Below are 20,954 nucleotides of genomic sequence, written 5' to 3'. Positions count from 1 at the left end.
GTAAGTGTTAGATAGCCATGACTAATTAGACTGGAGCCCTGTCCAGTAAAGCAGGCAGATCTTTAAACAGCCTTTGGAAACAGCTCTGGCAGAAAGGAATCCTGGTAGTTTATTCCCATGAAACATATAACAAAAGAGAAAGCAGAAGTCTTACTGCTGACCTCTGGCCACGTATGTAACTGTTGAAATCTCAATGCCACAGCTCCAGTGGAGGTTGCTCCTTGCCAAAAGCACTTCAGTGATCAGGCCAGAAAGGATATCATGTTCAGCAGTATCCATTCACCATGCATTCATCTCAGCTGTTTCTTCTTGACCTTATCAGGGACACACAGATGCCAGGCTAGCCACTCAACAGACCTAGTGGGAAGAGGCAAATGCCTATAGTCCTGCTGTGTTCATTCCATAGTCACCCATCAGTGTCTTACCAAGAGATGAGAATGGTCTTGAATCAGTGGATTATCTTGTTTTCACTAAAGGGTAAATGGTGAAAACAATTTCAACACAAGTATCATGTCCTTTCTCTCAGAGGAAAGGTACATATGCAAAACTTTCTGTGAAACCACAGGGCAAAGGTTTACTTCTTATTTGCATTGCCTTTTTCTAGGTAAGCACTGGCCTCGAGCTCAAATCCTACACTAACAGCTTCTGATTTTGTCACATCTCTGCTGGAACCAGGAAGTATGAACAGATTATTCTTTTCTTTTGTTTTAATAGAAATCTAATTGATGTTTCATGTTGCTTACTTGTGGTTAAAGTAGTCACTTCTTTTTTTATCTCAGCATATCAGGAGCTCATCTATTAAGTCTGTATGGGGTTAAAATTAATCCAGATGTGTTTACACAGTATCTGCTTTAATGCAGTAGGCACAGCTGTTTTTTGGATGTATCCTGGCTAGATTCCAATGTGAGCAGTCACATTTTCCCTGTCTCTGTACTCCCTTGTAGTTTATCAACAAGAACACAAGAACTACAACAACATTATTAAGCTTAGCATTAAAAAAACCCCAACATTAATTGAGGGTCCCATTGCCATGAGAGGCTGGGTATTTATAAATTCATCTGAAGTTGTGGGGAGTTTTGCCTTTTACTTTTTGAACCTTTGGGACTGGATTTCAAGCTTTTTCTTGCCAATGGGCTAAAAGCTTTAAACTGCTCTGAAAGTTTGGTTTATTCGTAGAAGGCCAGGGGTTCAGGTGCTGGTTTGACCAAATACTATGAAGCTTAGGATATAAGATGATACTAGAAGGATGGCATTAGCCAGTGGCTAATTGAGAGTACAGGTGGAAAAACAAAAAGCACATGCTCACATGCCATGTAACCACTTTTTGATGCAAAAGGAGGGATCACAGCTTTGCCCAAAGCCCAAAATTATTTTTCTTGAAAGAAAATCTGAATCTAAAGAGGCAGGACAATAATTTCTATATTGTTAATTAGGCATTAATAATGTCCAATTTTTGTTTCTCCTGACAAGGATAACATGGGTAGCCATGCTCCTGCACTACCCTTAGGGTGTATTTTTCAATATCTTGTGGTTCCCCTGCTGCTTGGTGGAGGTGTTGCCATTTTGTGTTGGGTTTCCTGTTAGGATTTACCCTTGTTTATTGTGGCAGAGTTAGCTTTGACAGGAAAGTACCGAATTGCTTTTGCATGTGGAAAAGATGTGACTTTTACTTGAACTCTGTCCCCTGTGGGATGAGTAATGGTAGGATTTGAGTACTGTGTACCTTTCATGGCTAGCTGCTAGGCAGGGATTGAACAGCCGGGATGAAGAGAGCTGTATCCCTGGAATAAGATTGCTTCTGTGTCTCATGCCTTTATGAGCCTGCAAGAAACTTCCATTTGGAGCTGTGCCTATCCAGGCTTGTCAACCCTTGGCAAGGATATTGTCCCTTTTGATTATCTAAAGCAGCAGCATGGACAAGAAGACAGTAGTGATACCAGTTCTGGAGATTTCAGTGCACATCTCGATGTCTTCCATGGAAGATCCAACATGTGGAGTTACCTGAAGGTAGAAGCTTCATCTTTCCTTTGGAAAGCAAGGTTCTCTCTCTTATGCTTACAAATGAGCTACTGATTAAAAACAACTCTAAAACTGGAAGGCAAAACATAAAAGACCAACCCAAACTTTAAGTTTAAAACTTGAGTTTTAAAGTTCAAAACTTTAAAGCTATTCTCATAATCTAGGAAACCTCAGTCATACTATTAAATAGGGTTGAGATGCTGGTAGCTGTTATAATTGCTGGACCAGAATATATTTTTCTAGATTTGTGGTCTCTGTATGTCATTATTTATTTGTTTTATACTAAGCAGATGACAAAATCAATGGGGGGGGGGGGTATCTGTTTGCAAAATAAAACAACAGCAACACATAAGTTGTTATGCAATGTTTTCTCTAGTATCCACATGATTAAAACCACAAGTTTTTCCTTGTAATGCATCCAACTAGATTCCTTTTCCTTTAAAAGTTTTTATGTTGATAAATTGTTCCTTCACGGGAGTTTTCAGGGGGTTTCTGAATTGCACGGCATTTATTAGAAGAAAAAAATAGAAAAACCTATGCTGCCATTGCCTTTGGTTAAATTCAGGTCTGTAACCAAATTGCTAGTATTTTCAGACTTTAGGGGTCTGCCTAACTTTGCCTAGGTCCAAATCTAGTTACGAAAGTGAATTGTATTTAAGATCAAAGTTTCTTTTGTCAAAAGCTTATTTGTGAACTGCGATTCAGGCTGTAGTTTTAAAATAAATGTAAAGTTGGGGTTTTTTTTAGAGTTAAGAACTTAATGAAAATGAATACTGAAGGGATCTGTGGATAGCTGTCTCTCTTTTGATATAATGCCTACAGCTAAAATAAAACAAGTTACAAAGGGCTCCACCCCTGCAACAACTTTAGGCACAGTTTAGAGCTCATGTGTGTGATCACACACAGACTACAGAAGCTAGAAACAATTCCAAGGCAGGCGTGCCTGTGTGCATGCTTACAGCGCTGGCTTTCCAAAGCAAAAGTGAAAACTCTCGTGAAGACACTGAGAGCCTGAAGGGGTTAAATGAAACACAACTCTGCTTTTCCTGTGCAGTAAGGATTAGTAACCAAACAGAAGCAGGAGAGAAGAGAGCTGAAGTGCCACTGTTTCAACAAGAACGTTTGGAAAGTGGGTTCTGGAGCTTGACTGCAGAGTGTCTCCAACTTTTGTGCTCACCTGTCACTGGCACATGCAGAAGGTAGGAGTTGGCTTTGTGTTCTGGGCTGTCTCCTGATCCCTCTACCTGGATATCTATTCTCTATTAACTAGTCTTTTCAGTGCTGTTCATGCTCTTTAAAGTATTTTTTCATTTCCCACCTTCTTACCTTTCCTTTCAGTTAAAAGAATAGAGGGGAGAGGAGAGACCAGAGTCCTTATGATTGCAAAATTTCATTTCTCAGAAGGGAGGGAAGACGATGCTCCATGGGTTTGGCGAACATGTGCACCTTTGACACGCAGTTAATCCCAGCGGGACTCCACGTGTCCGCAGGGGCTGTTCCCGGTGCTGCGGCCGGGAGGAGCGGGGAGCGCCCGGGAGGGAGCCTGTGGGGCAGGATGGGGTCACACACACTTGGCACACTTGTGCTCCCTTGGCACACAGGGTGCCAGGCAAAGGCAGCGGGGCTGTTGACTGCAGGAACGGCGTTTCGGCGGGATAAAAGCCTGTCTGGGTGCTACGGCTATCACTGACCATGGCCCGGAGAGGCACGGTCCCCTCAGTGCCAGCAGGCGCTGAGGGGAGGCTGTGGCCCCGCATCACTGCCGAGCTGCCTCCAGCTGCGTGAGGGGAGCTGGGAGGGAGGCCCGGCACAAGGATGGCGTCAGAGCCACCTGTCTGTGGAAGGGGAGATTTTCGGAACCGGGTCTCCCATCCCTGAGGGAGTCTGAGGTGTGAGGCAGGCCAAGGCAGCATCTCCAGGGATCCAGGGACCTGTCCTGGCACGGAGGAGGTGATGGTCTGGAGGCGATGTGGGAGGGCAGGGGATCTGCCTGGTGCACCGGGTGCTCCTTGTGGGTGTGGGGTCAGGTGGAAGTACAGGAGCAGGTGATTTGAAACTGAGTTTTGGAGCTTTGGTGAAGGTAGTGTTAGCTTTGAATGGAGTCCCTGGGACTAGGAATAACTAGTATTAGTACAGGAGTTTACTGGGATGGTGTGTTTCTTTAGGCCTGCCTGTAGAGACCTCAAAGTGAGTTTGTAAACACCTTCGTTTGTTACTTTGGAAAATGTCTACACAAACACACGCTTACCCTTTTTACATTGTACTTATGAGGCCCTTCAACAGCTCCTTTGTAAACTGGTTTGCAGTTTATATGTTTTTATCCTGGCCTCTCAGAGATGTACCATGCACTTTAATGCCAGAGCCTTGGCAGTCCCTGCAGACAGAGCAGCCATGAGAAGCTGTTCTTGCTGAGCTGCAGCCTGAGGATGAGCCGAGGTGCTACAGCCGTGTGTGCATGGGACAGCCTCGCTCGGGGACAAATGCTCTGCTCTTACAGGGAGCAAAGGGAGGTGTTTGTGATGAGGGGCAAGGGTGGACAAAGTCACGTGTCCTTGCTATGGCACTAACTTAAACTAGTGTTTGTTCATGTCAGTGAATTAATTGATGGATAAAAGGCAAAAAAATTGAAACAGAGCAGATTTGCTATCTCTGGAAGTTTTGTGCTTTTTTTCTGACCAGTGTGAGTTAATTGAGACTTCTGTTTTGGGCCTATTTTCAGGTTCTTATACTCTGTGAAGTGTGTAAGAATATTTTATATATATATATGTATGTATGTATGTATATGTATATGTTTTATATATATGTGTGTGTGTATGCATATATATATATGTATGTGTATATGTTTTATATATATATAAAATATATAATACCTGACACCTTAAAGGTGTTTGATGTTGAAATATTTTTCTCCATGAGTTTAAGTGCTTGATGGCATCACAAAAATGCTGGGGATGGGATAGTTCCTTTGTATCAATTGCCTGTTCCAAATCTGTTTGATAGTTCACTCCATTCTGAATGTAGCATTTGATAGGTGTGTGATGAATGATTGGAGGTGATTTTCAAGCAGGGATGTAGAGCTCTGTTTGCTGGTCTCTATATGTATTTATGTTGAAAAGAACATTAGGCAAAACCCAAAACTGTTTCAATTTTAAGGGAAAGTAGCCACCACTGTGTTAAGAGCTTAGAGAATGGATGATCTCAAATGTTGCTGTTCAGTAAGTGCAGTAACTTCTGATGCAGATCACTTCCCTTGGGCTTTGGGATGGGCTCTCTCAGATCCAGCTGCTTACCAGTTTAGTAAAGGAGAATGCAGCTAGAGCTCACCCGATCCAGATGCTTCAGGGATTAATTGTCTCTCAAAGTAGGCACCAAGATTCTTTTGGAGTCGAAGTGAATGGCCGTGTCCAGACTTGCTGAAACGGTTGAGGAAACAGGAAAGCAACTACTTTGTTGCAAGTGGGTTTCTTGATAGCACCTTTAGAGTCAAGGTGCAAAGTTTATTCTTTTTGTTCTGTTAAAATAGGAAACCTGAGAGAAAAAACAACAACAACAAAAACCCCCATAAACAAACAAAACCCCCCCACACAACCACAACAACATCAAATCAACCAAACAAACCTCTGATCTTGATTGTGGACCCCTTCTTCTGAATGTAATGTAAATAAGGCAAAATACTGTTCTGTGCCTCAGAACATGTAGAGTTTAGGCTACCAGAAGGCTTTCTCTTTGTTCAGTGGGCACCTTAAGTGTTAATAAAATGTTAACCATTTTGTTTGTTCATGTATGTACCTAGTGATTTATAGTACACAGCAAACAAATAGATTTTTTTGTTGTTGTTGTTTTGATTTTTTGTAAGAGGATGGGAGCTCTGTTTTGTATGAGAATAGCACCTAGAACATACAGGATATAATTACAGTAGTACTCACGATTAGCATTGCGGGGTCATCACCAGCTGAATGAAGGGGGAATTGTTTCCTCAGTGGCTCATTGATGCTCAGTGAGCACCAGAGGAAACAGGCTGCTTTGCACTCGGGTCTGTGGGAAGGGCCATACAGAAGTGCTGTGAGCCCCGCAGTGAACCTGGCACGGCTCCTGAGCCCAGGCAGGGACAGATGATTGCTGGGATGCAGGACGGTCATTTGCAATTATGCCCACTGTATGATGGACTTGTTGAAAGGACTTCTTTCTCTTAAAATGATGCTCTGCTGGATACAGCTTCACAGGCTCATTTTTAGCACTCCTGGATCTGAACTGTGATTTGTTGTGGTCCAGTCTTGTCTTGGACAATGTATAATAAGGGTTGTTAGATGTTTGGGAATGGACTTCTATAATAAAATACTTGGGTGGGTGTCTGCTCATATGCATAGCCTATGATCAAATCATTTGTTTATGCTTTCTCACACAGTAACCAGCTCACCTTCCTGACATGCAGACATAATGCACAGGAAACAAGTGCCATCCACAGACTGTTTCTTTCTCTGCCTAGCCCTTAAGGCAGTAATTGGAGGCTCTGGTTTGGGCATCTGTGGAAGAAACCAGCTTCAGAGCAAAGAACCAATTTATTTTTAGATCACACTGTTGTCATTTTGCTGTGATCACACCGTTGAGCATGTGCTTCCTTTGAGAGCTCTCCAGGCACTGCAGTGTGATCGCACCCTCCTAAGATCATTTTTTATGAAGCTAATTTTTAGTGACAGATGAAAGATGCTAGGGCCAGTATTCTCAGAGACAGCAGCCCCAATTCCATGAGCACATATTTTCCCTCCTAAGTTTGTTAATCTAAAGTTCTCATTTAGGTTGTGATTTTGTTCCATTTTGGTTTCTTTCAGTTCACCTCATGTTACTCATCTTTCTCTTGCACAGTAATGTGCAAGCCCACAGATTTCTCTGGGGGAATTTCTGCCTCATACCACTGAAGGTGTGTCTGCATCACAGTCTGTGGGGGTGATTCCTTGGGGAAGAGATGTACCCATACAAGTGTGGTGTGTTTGACATGTTTTTATATATTTATATATATATATATATATATGAGTTAACTTTAAATGAAAAAAACTATCTTGGCTTCAAGAAACAATGCAGAGGCAGCAGCAATCAAAACCCACATGAGATTTTCACGTTTTCCTGTCTATTATTAGTTCCCAAGCAATTTTATTTCAAGATTTTACAGGTGTTCCCTGTGCATATATCCTACAAGCATACATGTTGAATGTAGTGCTAACATCCTCTCAGTGAACAGAGATGTGAATCTTGCCAAGACAGGCAGAGAAAATTTTTCATGGTTTTAAAATCTTGCATTGAAATAACACTTGTTTTTCATTTTTAATTTTTAAACTATTGCATAGCACCAAAATTTCTGTGTTTATATTTAGGATGGAATGGAGAGAAATAAATTTGAAACCGTCTTCTAGCATGAAATTCCTTTATTTTCCTAAAGAATTCTCAAAAATTTGAATTGTAAGAGATTAGTCTCAGCTGGGTAACATGCTCAGGTGGTGGCTGGGGAGTGAAGTCCCTCCCACAGTCTGTGAAGAGCAGGTTTGAGACCACCTGTGGCAACTGAATAGGCACAAGTCTGTGGGGCCTGATGAGATGCATCCCGTGGTGCTGAGGGAACTGACTGGTGTGGTTGTCAAGCCACTCTCCATGATATTTGAAAAGTCATGGCAGTCTGGCAAACTCCCGAGTGACTGGAAAAAGGGAAACATTTTTCCTGTTTAAAAAGAGAATAAAGGAAGGTCCAGGGAACCAAACACTCATGAGCCTCCCCTCTGTGCCTGGGAAGATTGTGGAGCAGATCCTCCTGAAAGAAGTGTGGAGGTATGCAAGACTTAGATGTGATGCAATACAGGCCAGCATGGCTTCACTAAAGATCAAATTCTGCCTGCCCAACCTGGTGCCCTTCTGTGGTGGTGGAGTGACTGCAGTGGTTGACAAGGGAAGACCGGCTGATGTCATCTACCTAGAATTCTGCAAGGCTTTTGATGTGGTCCCATTTGAAGAACTTGGCAGTTCTCGTGGATGAAAAGCTGGATATGAGCAGTCAGTAGGCGCTCACAGCCCAGAAAACCAGCCTCACCCTGGGCTACATCCAAAGCAGCACAGCCAGCAGGGGAGGGGAGGGGGTTCTCCTCTTCTGCCCTTGTGAGACCCCACCTGGAATAATGTGTCCAGGCCTGGGATCCTCAGCATAACAAAGACAGGGAGCTGCTGGAGTGAGCCCAGAGGAGGCCACAAGATGTCCAGTGGTCTGGAGCATCTCTTCTATGAAGAAAGGCTGAGAGAGCTGGGGTTGTTCAGCCTGAAGAAGAGAAGGCTCCAGAGACAACTTTATCCTACCTTCTGGTATTTAAAGGGGACGTAAAAAAAAAAGATGGTGAGTGACTTTTTATGTCAGCATTGGTAGTGATAGCACAAGGAGCAATGGTTCTAAACTAAAAGAGGGGAGATTTAGAGTAGATATTAGGAGGAAATTCTTTACTTAGAAAGTGGTAAGGCACTAAACAGGTTGCCCAGAAAAACTGGGGATGCCCCATCCCTGGAAGTGCTCAAGGCCAGGTCAGATGGGGCTTTGAACAACCTGTTCTAGTGGAGGTGTCCCTGCCCATGGCAGGGGGGTTGAACTAACTGATCTTTAAGGTCCCTTCCAACCCAATCCATTCTAATATTTATAGAAAGCAGCAGTGCTCACTGTCAGGTGATATTTCAGGTCAGGCTAAATAACTTACAGAAATGAAACTTCAACTGTGACAGGACCATAGTAAATGTAAAAGACAGTTAGCCATTCCTCTTCAATTATGCTAATGTTTAGGGTATTATATCCTTGTCATATATTTTCCATAGGCAGTGTGTGGCTTCTTTTAGCAGTGTCTAAATCAGTCTGTGTGCTTGACGTTATCCCTACATGCTCCCAGATTTAATTAACAGCTAAGCACAGTGAGACTACCAAAATAGAAGGCAGAATCCTATCTTTACTCCTTATAATAAATCTCTTGCTGCAAACCTAATAGTGGGAGGCTAGTTGCATAAAATTGAATCTGAGCTGGTAATAATAGGTAGACAGAAAATTGCCCTCATGAAATATTGTATTAGCTCCTGCAAAGGGCTGGCATAGTGATTACATTTGCTTGGGAGATGCTGCTTCACTGACCTAAGTCTGAGATACATCATTGTGGATTTTGGAGAGCGAGAACAAGGCAGGTCTGCATCTTCCCCACCCACTGATAGGGTATGGTGTGGGGTCTTACTAGAATCTCTGTGTGTTGATCTTGCTCTTGAGCCTGATGACTTTTCAGCTACTGTTTTGTGTGATTTCAGTATTCAGAGGCTGCTGTGGCTTCCCCAGGTGTTGCTGAACTTTCCTTTCCTGTAGAAGTGCTCTGTAAAAAATAGTCAGTCTGTGTCAGCCACATGAAGTGATGGCCCGGTGCAGATTCATGTTAGGAATCAGCCTGAAGGCTGATTTGAAAACCATTGATAGAGCAGGCTCAAAGATGCTTCTGTGTTATCCCTACTCAGTTCTCCAGCCAGCTGGTGCTCTGCTGCTGTGCTTGCTAGTAAGGCTTTCTAACTTTTTTTTTTTTTTTTTCATTTAACAAGGTGAATTTTAAAGATATTCTAGCTGAAAGTTTGTCTTTCATAATATGCATAACATGGCTGGAAATATATCTCAGTGGGATTACTTTCTTGATGAGGATTCTTCAACTTCTAATATATATTTAGAATGAATTATTAAATCTGGATACCAATGGTAAAGACACCACCATAAAACTTCTGCTCAGACAAGTTGTGTATTCTTTGTTTTCTCTCCTTTCCCATTATGCTCTTTTAGCCAGTCCTGTGTTTGAACTCATTTATAAACATTTACCCCTTGCTTTGTACACAAACAGCTCTTCATGAAAGTGGTTAATTGAATGAATGGTCAATGGATGATTTACTGTGTTTGGGGAAGAAAACAGATTAAGAAGAATCTTGAATGTGATATCATCTGCCTAAAGTGATGATTTGTCTCCTGGTTCCTCTAGGCTGTGTGGCAGGGTCCTTGTGCTCTCCTCACTCAGCTCACATCCTAAGCAAAGGGAGGTTTTTCCTTATCCTTGATCCCTGTTCGATTGGAGCTCCTTTGTCTCCCCCACCTTCTTTCTCTGTGTGTATGTTTTTCCTTTTTAATGCTTCTGGCAAAAACTTAAAAGGTGCTTCTCAGTTGTCAAGGCAAACAAAAGCAAATGGGAACAAAGATATGCTGGATGGTTTTTAGAGCAAAGCAGAGAATAATGTCTTTAGAAAAAGTAGTGAATCTAAAAGCTCAAAGACTTTGCTCTCAGTCAATGACTCAAAAAATTTATGTCGGGGAATAACAAGATGATAATATGTTGCCTATTCTGGCTTCCCACCTCCTTCAACCAAACTTCTAAAAATATAACATCAAAGTGAGATCTGACGTGTTAAAGAGGAGTGAGTGGAGGAAAGGGAAGGAATTTCTGAAAAGGTGTGAGTAGTGGGATCCCTGTGGCAGCGTCTGCTTTAGTGCTGGATGTGCTAAACTTTACAACAAGCCATTTCTGTTGATCTTGCAGCAGGCAAATATTTGTTGCCGGGGTGGCCAACCTGTATCTCAAGCTGTGCATGCAAAGGCAGCTTCTGTCAGGGTTACTTCAAAGGGAATGATGGATCCGTGCCGGGTAATTCAAATTCCCAAAAGGGAGGTGAAATTACTTGTAAGGACCTGCCAAAGTCAGTAATGCTGAATGGTTTTGCCACTACCCTGCATGTCCAGCGAAATTTCATCTGGATTACACAACTGGGAACCCTGAAGGGGTCCTTTTGCCTTCTGCCTATGAACCACTCCTAGAACAATCTCTGACCTACACACGTGATATCCATCCTTGGTCAAAGATGATTTAGAATGGCCAAAGAAGGCTGGGCTGTCTTATGTGCTAAACAGAGAATAACACTGGCTGCCCAATTATTTTCAAAAAGAATAGAGAAAACCTGATAAATGTGTGAGCAATGGAAGTCATGAGACTTGTTTTATTCTGACTTTGTGATCTGATTCTTTAGTGCCTAAACATCTTAAGTTCTTGCTTACACAAGGCTAAGTTATTCATAACATTACTTTTAAGTTTGGATTTCCTTCCTGTTGAAAAGGTCATCATCTAAATAGATTAAAAGTTCAACACATCTCTTCATCCTGGTCCAGTATCTCCTCCCTCAAAATGTAACTATTGCCTTTGAGACCCTGAAATTAGACCACAGATTCAAAGTTATTTTTCCATAAATATATACGGGCAATGTAGGTCTCGTTTCCCCAGGAACATGGATGTTAACAGGTTGTTTGAAAAAGAGGCCAAGTAAGCAATTTTATTTCTGCATTGGAAGGCAGGATTTACACACATAAATATAGGAGTCACTAAAACTGTCCTTGATTCTAAAACATACTCCTGGTCTTCAGAAAGATTTGACTGATCTTGCTAAGCCTGCCTGCCCCTGGATAAGCGTTTCTAACTAAATAAAATATTTTTACAGCAGCTCACTGCTGGCTCCACTATAGAGAAATCTCCATGTCTGTCCATCTGTCTTTTGTAGAACTTCTGTTTGTAAAGGCAAAAGCTTCTTTCCTAAGTGGGTTCAGTGCTAAGCCCTGAAATAAGGGTGCTTATCCCAGTTTCCAGTAGTAGTGGAGCTCTTGTGTTTTATTCAGTTAGGGAATTCCAGCCATCTCCCCAGTGGTCCTCTCACCCTCCTGTTTTGGAATAGAAGGTTCTGAGCTGTTAAAGTTAGATCCCAGTTAGAATTTCTCCAGTGTTTGGAGAAGCTTGGGTCAGCATCTCCTATAGAAAACAATCCAGAGCTGAACTCTGAAGCTGATTTGTTTTGACCAAGCTCACAGGTGGCTGGAACCGCTCCCCACTTCAAGCCTTTTATTCATCTCACCTGAGCAGTGAATGCCAGCAGTGACTGCCTAGACAATTTGAATCTCTTCTGGTGTTTGGACAGAGGTTTTAGCTGGGCACACTTCTGTTTCTGGTTAAGGACTCTGGTTGTTCCTTTCTTGTTGTGATCTCATAAACCCTCTCCCTGAGATAATTTCATATTTTAGCACTATGGCAGGAATTCCTCCCTGTGAGCTTTCCAGCAGCTGTTCCATAGCTTGAGCATAAAGTCACCATTTCCCTTCAGGCTCTGCTGCTGTTTCTGGGTGGAGGAGGGGTGGAGATGCTGTTCTAGCACACAGTGGGGAAAGGGAGCTGGGGAGGGTTGAAGAAAACTGGAGAAGGGCAGGAGGCTCAGGGAGCAGCAGCTGCTGTTGCTGCAAGTGAAAGAACTGCAAAACTCTGTCTTTTTCATTCCTTCCCCCACATACCAACATACCCAGCCTGCAGTGAGAAGATTGGCAAACCAGCAGAATAAACATATCCTGCTGTACCCCAGGTACTGCAAAGAGTTAAAAGGCCATTAAATCCAGAAACACAACTTGACCCTTTTTTTAAGGTTTCAGACAGATTCTTCAATATGTCTGAAATCTTAAAGAAAGTTCAGCCATCTGTTGTGGTTGAAACTAAGGTGAAAGGAATCAATGCTGAATTCTACAACTGAGGAAGCTTTTAAAATAACAAGTTTCTTGATGCTCAGTAATCAAATACAAGATTTGTTTTCCAGTGGGAAAATTTATAGGATACAGACGGCTCTGTTCTTCCTTCTGCAGATCCTTCTTGGAATCTCTTGACTGGTTTAATAGGGCTGGATGGTCTAAACATTTTAATGCTAAATTTGGCACATCTGATAGCAATTTCCATTCAAGTGCAATGGCACAAAAGTACAAACAAGCACCAGGGCTGTAACCTCTTGCTGCTTTGGTCCACAGGGTTGCCCCATACATTGGATTCTGACTCTAGATGTGTCCTCAGAGAATCTTTGTCTCCTGTCTGGCTAAAAACATCCACAATACAAACTACCTGGGGAATGGGAGCACTGCTAGCCCTGGTGACCTGCTCCTCTAACATCTTCTCCAGGAGCCTTGTGTGGTTTGGTCCCAGCTCCCTGTCTGCCTCTTGGCTCAGGCAGTAGAAAGAGCTGAGCAGACAGTTCATTAGCAGCAGAACAAGGATTTGGTTTTCAAGACTATATCTGTGGACCTGGAAGGTGGCTGGAAATGGAATATGTGAGAGAGGAGTGCTAGGGAAGAGATGGGGTTTTTTTCCTTCTGGTAGAAGGAATAGGAGCTGATCTCAAATATTTATCTCTGATACCAACACCACCCAAAGAAGCTGCTGCTCTCACAGTGCCTTTTCCTAGTGCTGTGGGCACATTATAAGGTCATTGAGGAGAACTTTGCTGTTTGTGTACACAGATCTTGTACCAAAAGGGTTTCTTCTTGCCTGTGCCTCCCCTGAGAAAGGATAGGACACTTGGTAGGGTTGTGACAGATCCAGCCTAATCTAGTCATTGGCCTCTACAGCACAGAGAGCATTCTTTACCTCTCCTGGAGGGGATCTCCAGGCTGTTTCCTCCTTGATTTGAATACGAAGAGTAGTAGTAGCACCTGTGGGTGATAGAGGATATGCAGTCTTCCTTCAGTTTCCTAAGAATGACTAAACCAAAATTAATGTATTTTCATATAAAAAGCTGCTATATCTTCATTTTCTTATGAATCTTATGATTGGCACTCAGTATTTAGGGAGAGAAGTTTATCAGTGCTTGTTTTCCCCATTTCATGTTTCCTGCTTTATTACTATTTGGCACACAGAATTTGGTGCAGATGAATTTTTTAGTAGCTTTTACATCTGAAAGAGAAATTATTTAGGAATAAGCTTTTTATTCTCAGCGTGGTGAATGTTTGGTGTGGTAAAATCCATGGTAAAATCCATTTTTGGAGAGTTGTAATAAGATCTGTACGTTGAGGCCTAGGACTATAAGAAGGACATAAGCCTCTATGATGAGGCTGCTTGTCATAAAGTAACCTGGAATACTCCAACACCAGATCAAGTAAGTTTCATTTTGGTTATTTCTTGGTTCTGATGTCATAGCCTCATGCAACAGTGATTTTATATCAATCTTATCCTTGGTAATAGTGATACACATTTTGTATTTTATCTGGATTTAATAGGTCAGGCTAAAGGAGTTATATATGAAGTTTAAATATTGAAACAGATGTTGTTACAAGGACTGATGAGATAAACATGTCTTCCTTGATGCTTTTGTGTACAGTGAAAGGAAAATCTCTCCTTTTACCTTTCCTTTCCCAAGGTAGAAAGAAGCTCAAACTAAATAAAACTGTACTGGGCATATCTAGTCTGGTGGGGGTTTTTGGTTTGGTGTTTGTTTGTTTGTTTTGGTGGGGTTTGTTGTTGGTGGTGGTGGTGGTTTGTTTGTTGGTTTGTTTTGTTTTTGTTTGGTTTGGTTGTTTTTGTTTTCCTGTGCTTAACTGGTCACAAGGTCATGAGAAAATGGTGATGAGAAAGAGTCAGTCTGCAGTGTCTAAAGTGTCCCTGGTCACAGCTGTGAGCTCTGGTGAGTGGTGGTTGCTGTGGGCTGCAGTCCAAAAGAGGAAGGATTAAGTAGCAACAGGGAATGTACTAATAAAGCATTGTGGTTCCAAATGTGCATAACACCTCTTTTTTTTAATTTAGGAACTGTTGTATGGTGCCATAGCAGCCTACATGACCTGATCTCCTTTCTAGCTCTGCAGAGGGAATATGACTACTCATGCTGGAATCTATAGGTCTCCATGATTAATTGTTGCATTTTAAACAAGCACAACCACACAAGATGAATGTAGGGTACAGAAATGCTAACTGTGGAATTTTTTACCTTGGGTTGGTTGAAGTCATTGCAGTCTTCAAGTATTTTATCAGATGTATATGTAAAGGGGTGGGAGGGCAGACGTGCAACAGCATGCACCCTCCACTGTGCCTGGGGATGGTGTTCTCATAATACCAGTGGAAAGTTCAGGGAAATATTCACTCTCACTAATTATATCCTGGCTTTCTGTGCAAGGTAATTTCAGTCTTTGCAGATGCCTTCATCTATCCAGGGAGTTTAGTGGTAAAACTGCTTTTCTTCTCTCCCCTTGATTTTGCTTCCACCTCCATTTTCACTTCATGGTGTCGTTCATAGCTTTTCCACCAAACAGCAAAGAAGCAAGCAATCCTGATGAATAATTTTTCTGTTCCCACAGGCAGAGATGAAGAACTTGTTCCTTCTGCTCATGCTAGCAATGATGTCACCTTCTGTATTTTCAGTAAGTAAATATGAACACTGTTACAAGAAATAAAAGATATTTCTGTTAAGAACTGTCAACATCTGTAACTCAAGTGCTTTACAAAGTATTTCTGAAAGAGCTAATAGGTTCAAGTCATCAGGCCTATTGTGGCACATCTTATGAAAAGTCTAACATGGCAATTAAATAATAGAATTCTGGTAGTGCTTTGGTTCTAGGGATGTTATCTGCAAAGCAGTAATTGCTGTCTCTTGCTTCAAAGCTAGAGAGAGTTATCACTTTAAAAAAAGAGAATGGATTTTTGGTTAGTTCATTTTTCTCTTTTCTTTGGTCTTAGAAGTGTTAGCTATGTGGTTTAGCTTTGCTGGGAGAGGTTACTTTATGTTAAGCCAATGTGATATTATCAGAAAAAGAATGCAGCAATCAAGAACTGGGATTCCTGTTACTTTCTGAGTGAGAAGCAGGATCTTTCTGAAGTAAGTGCAGCTTAAGAAAAGTTTCCCTGACTTGAAGTTAAACTTTATTAGTGAGCTGGACATCTAGGATAAAAGATGACCTGCAGAGTAGAGTGGTGTTGTTAGTAAAGGAAGACAGCACATGTTTGTTAGGTGTAAAGGAACAGATTGGGGGGAAAAGAGGCAATTATCACTTGGAGTAAGTGTTTTGCTTTCTAGGCCACCTTTGAAGATCAGAGATGAGAGACCAGAAATCAAGCAGAGTTTGTTAGTTGCCATATTTTGTCTTACAGATGGAAATATGCTTAAATGAGTTCTTGCTGTCTTACATCTAATAAAAAATCGTACTGTATGTTAAAAGAACCAGAAATGGAATATATTCTATTCAGTTCATCTGTTCACCTGCCTATCTCCAGTTTGGAGATTTTGGTGATTTTTTTTTTGGAACAGATATGACTGAAATACCCTGAGACTGTGAAGGCTGACATTTCTCTGTAGCATTAGACTCTACCCCCTGCATGCAATCAATAGTTCCTCTTGAAGCCATGCTAAGTGAAAGGAGTTTTTCTTGGCCATCACTTAAGTTTGGTCTGCCTGACATACTGGATCTGTCCAAGTCATACATTTCCTCTGAACACTGTTTCTTTATGTGGATCTGCATTTCTAGGTTGAAATGCTGGGGTTTAATTTATTCTGAATAATTCAACATTGTTATTGTATAAAGTGCTAATCTATTGAATAAACTTTTAGATGCCTTGACCAGGTTTAACGAAGGGCAGAAAGTGCACAAGGACAACAAAGTTAAGGTCATACAGAAACAATAAAAATTACTGTGAGGACAGAGAAAGAGGAGATTTTACTATTATTCCTATGGAGGGAAAGATAGAAAACATGCACAAGAATGATTTTATCAGGTAGGACCAGTTTGTGTTGCCCTATAAGCTGTTTGTGACAGCTATGTCACAAACATGTATCTAGAAAAAAATGTTAAAAGATAGGCAAGTACAATTTCCCCCAATTCACTTCCAGTCTATGAACCCTTTGAACTTGAGATGTCCCTTTTTATCTTCCCTGAATTTGATCAATGCCTCCTTGAAGCCATAATACCAAGATCCTGCTCTCGAGAGCTAAATATCAACTATCATGTGATAATTTATTAATATTAATTATTAATTAATAAATAATACCTGTTTGGGATAGGATTTGTGTTTCCCCTGTGTGTCACTTAAGTTGCCTACATTAAATCTCCACTGTCATTTTAGTGATAAATCACTTCTGCTGTAATGTTTTCCCATAGTTCTTTGCAGTATGCCTCTGGTTTTCTGTTGTCTTTTATTACCCTGTATTACCCTTATCATCTGCTTTCATGGCTTCTGTGGTTTTGGCATAACTAATAAATGTGTTGAGGCGTTCCAATTCCTTATGGAGTTCTGCTGCTAATGTCAGTTCTTGCAGTGGATGGAGATTTTACCCCTGCTTTTGTCTTTGTGCCACCTGCTCATCATCCATCGAAGAACTGACCTTCTGACTGCTTAACTTCCTTCAAAACTTTAGGTGAAGGATTTTTTTTTGAAATTTTTTGCCAATCTGACTGTATCTGGCAGGTTACTTTTGTTGAAATGTTTGTGAATTGAAGAACTGCAATATTCCTAAAAGGATTTGCCTTTAAAAGTTTTATTGACTTTTTCCCAAATATCCTGTATTTATGCAGGTGCCTGCTAGCTCTGTTCTTTGTTATAACTTCTGTTAATTTATCAGTTGACGTCAGTTTTACGCTCTGTGAACGTACAGTTCCATGGGTTCCCCTGGGATCATTTTGTAAACTGGTGTCAGATTTTCCACTTTCCAATAATCACATGTTGAAGTGGATTTAGCTGAGAGGGTTGTCTGCTAGTATGTAACAGTTTATCCATTTCAGCCTTGAGTTCCTGTTAGGCCCCTTGGATAAACAACTTCTGATGACCTCATACTGTGTGTTTTGTCCACTTTTCCAAATTAGTTTGGGGTCATAAAGTTTACTCACAATCATCCTCTTTGTAGTGTTTTCTGAATGTGCTCCATTTCCTCCACAAGGATTCCAAGAATCAATTTGACTTCTCAGCAACGGCTGCATCTTTTTAGAGTTCTCTAAATTCCCTCCTCATCTCCAGGTCACCCAGGGTTTCTGGAAGCCTTTCCATTTCTGAAAAGTACCTGGTCCCTGCTGTGCCTCTGATCCCTGCACCGGTGTGCAGGGAGCCAGCTGGAGCATGGGACAGCCCAGAGAGAGGCAGCACAGCCAGCAGTGTTAGAGAGTTGGACAGGGAGCATGGAAAAGAGCTGAGAACCATGAGGGAGTGGGTTCAGTGATGTAGGGACAATCTGAAATGTTTTGAGAAAATGAAGGTGTTGGGGAACTGCTGGATTTTACTGGATTTGTTAGAGGGGATATGCTAATCAGCCATGGCTAGGGTGAGAGTGGGATGAAAGGAGATGTACACAGTGAGTGTAAACCACAAGTCATTAAAGCTAACAAAGCCTGGGTTTTTTTCTTCATCTTTGTAAAGCAGCTTGTCTTAATAAGATACTCACTTCTACTGCAGCACTTTGTATTTTGTTTCCTGCTGTCACCATCTTGTTCACTTTCATTCTTGTTTTTCTAGTTTTACTCAAATACAGTTCTTTGATTGCTTATTCATTATTCATAGAAATGGTACTTGGCATTATTCACCTTCAAAGCTCTTTGCAAGCCTGCTGTGTCTGAGCCAAGATCAATGGTTAAGACAGCATTATAAAAAATGCTTTGCTGATGTGGTTTGTATTCATTAGCTCATTTTTGGTAGCATTTTTGGCTAACATCCTAGCTGGTTGCAGATGGAGCCATCTTGAAAATGCATATTGGCATAGCAGCAGATACCTGTATTGTAAACATGTAAGATATACTGAATGTTTTCAGCTCCCTTTCAATTAAGTTTGAGGGTTGGATACCACATGTCATGCAGAGGTTAGCTATGTGCAAATATATTATTGGTGGTCATCACTGTAGTGCTGTGTAGTTCTTCTGAATATAGAAAGGAGAAGGAAATTGTTCATATCCCAAAGAGCACATGGCCTAAGGATACACTCCATGAGGGTTGTTTTTGTTAGGGCCCTGAGGGTACCACTAGGTTTTACTGGCCCTGACTGGACTCTCCACACCCAGCCCACTGCCCAGGACCCCCTTGCAGCCTCCTGGGACTGCTGGCCCCTGCCCTCCTGATGCTGAAGTGAGGATCTCCACAACTCTGCCTGGCCAGCCGTGGACCCTGGTGAGCCAGGCCCACCTGCATTCCCAACTCCCAGCCTGGTTTCAGGTGGAGGTGCCCAATTCCCAGGGCTGGGGCTGCTCCCTGCCTTGCTGTCTTGTCCTGGGAGAACCTCACTCTACAGGCCCCCAGCCCACAGGGAGCAGCCAACCTTTGGGGCACCTTGACACTTTTCTTTCTAATACCCTTTCCATTATTAACTTTTCTCTCAGCAATTAACTTCTCCCTAAGTGTTTATCATTCAATGTAAACCAAGTTGCATTTTTTCACTGGAGACTTCTTACTTAGCAAGGCTTTGGCAATGAAACCATTACAGAAATGATAGTGGTGATAGTTTTCTTTTGTAAACTATTTGGTTTTCACCCTTTTCTCCTACATGTTTCCTAAATGATGGTACAGTTCAGGGTGTGTCAAAATTAACACTAACCATATTTTAGAAACTGTATACACCAGAAAGTAGATATTTATCCAATAAAATGATGCAGTGTTATTTCAAAAATACCAAAAAAGGTTAAAGAGAGAGTCTGATTTTGACTGTAGTTTTAAGCCATGGAAACACTGCATAACTGTAACACCACATTTTATCATTGTGAGCAATATCTGTTTTCAGATATTGGACAGGGCCTTGTGGTCAGCCTCTGTTTCCCACCACGTTCTTCCTGTCGGAGCTGAGGTTTGTATCCGGTCCCAATGGAATCTAGTAAGCATGTGAAACAGCCCCAGGAGTCACAGTACAACCTTTCAGAGTCCAAAATGATGCTTCAGTTGCATCTCAATAGGCCTGAGCTGTGCAACTTTCTGGGCTAAAAGCGAGCAGTGTCCTTATACAAAACCTCTCAGGCATAGCGTGGTTATCAGTAACCAAGAGCTTTGAGCAGCAGCTGGTGGAGTAGTGTAACAGGATGTTTTGTTGCTGCTTGTCAGTCTGGAAAAGCAGCACCAAAAAAAATCACAAAGTAATTCAGGGTGACTATCTCTGAGTCCTGAAAGGTGCCCAATGAGCAAGGGGTAAGAACTGACCTGGGATGTAGGTTGTTTGGAGGTGTGACTGCAGAACCCCTCTGCTCACCTGGGACTGTATAGTAAATTGATGTTTGCTTTGATAATTTGCTATTATTTGAGTTGCAACAAGGCACTAGGAAATTATTCCCACTGAATCACTTGTCCACAGTTGGTGGTACGAACTTTGTGGATCACTGCATGCCTGCAATGCCTTTGTCTGGGAAGCACAGCCCTCTTTCCATGCATAGTTTCCTATCCATCTCATCAAACTGACTGGAAGCTTTCAAGGACCGCTTTTAAAGTGTTCCTACATAGTGCCAGCATTTTCTGTCTGAGTCCAATCCCATTCATTCTCTTCCAGTGCATGTTTCATACACAAAAATAAACACTACATGGCATATAATAAGTTATTTAGGACACTTTTGCAGAATTCTTTTGTTTGCATGTGATGCATACTGGAATTGTCTTTGCAGACGAGGTCTGGAGGTCTAATGACTCAGAGGCATAGCTTTTTACTTGCTGATGATATCAGATACAGTTGGCCTGGTAACAGCAGATGCTGCAACTACATCAGCAGTTCATCTGTCTAGGAACTGATGAAAGCAATGCAGTGTTCATAAAAATGAAATCCCTGGCCTTCTAAACCTCTATACCACAGCAGCCTGTATGCAAATGAGCACTGAAAGCCCACAGCACCAGGGTCATGGGCAGTATCAATATCCCCAGAAAGAATGCATTGCTGCTGTCTCACCTGGTGGTAAAACTGGACAGAGTAGTTGGGCATTAAGTGACTGCTCTTTGGGGAGTTTTTAGAAGTCAAGGAAGACGGTTGTATGCATTTTCTCATTTCTCTTGAAACATTCAAATATATACTTTATGCAGATAAAGAAACTACATTCTTGTATGCACGTCAGGCTGAAAGGAAGAATGGAACCAAATTAATTTGTAACAGTGATGAAGATTGTATATTTTTCATTC

General features: G+C 41.7%; 1 protein-coding gene across 2 annotated transcripts in view; it reads left to right on the top strand.

Annotated features, from left to right (window-relative positions):
• The first annotated feature begins 2,901 nt into the window (after positions 1-2,901).
• PAPLN (papilin, proteoglycan like sulfated glycoprotein) overlaps positions 2,902-20,954 on the top strand; it is a 48,839-nt gene continuing 30,786 nt past the window's right edge. The window contains exons 1-2 of one of the 2 annotated variants that reach the window (XM_063398639.1): positions 2,902-3,218; positions 15,194-15,256. In XM_063398639.1, the coding sequence (XP_063254709.1) occupies positions 3,210-3,218; positions 15,194-15,256 (72 nt within the window). In that variant the 5' untranslated portion in view covers positions 2,902-3,209. The remainder of the gene's footprint in view (positions 3,219-15,193; positions 15,257-20,954) is intronic. The other variant, XM_063398640.1, reaches the window with a different exon arrangement.

This window comes from Prinia subflava, chromosome 5, assembly GCF_021018805.1.
Source record: "Prinia subflava isolate CZ2003 ecotype Zambia chromosome 5, Cam_Psub_1.2, whole genome shotgun sequence".
NCBI lineage: Eukaryota > Metazoa > Chordata > Aves > Passeriformes > Cisticolidae > Prinia > Prinia subflava.
This window is presented reverse-complemented; position numbering and strand designations above follow the sequence as displayed.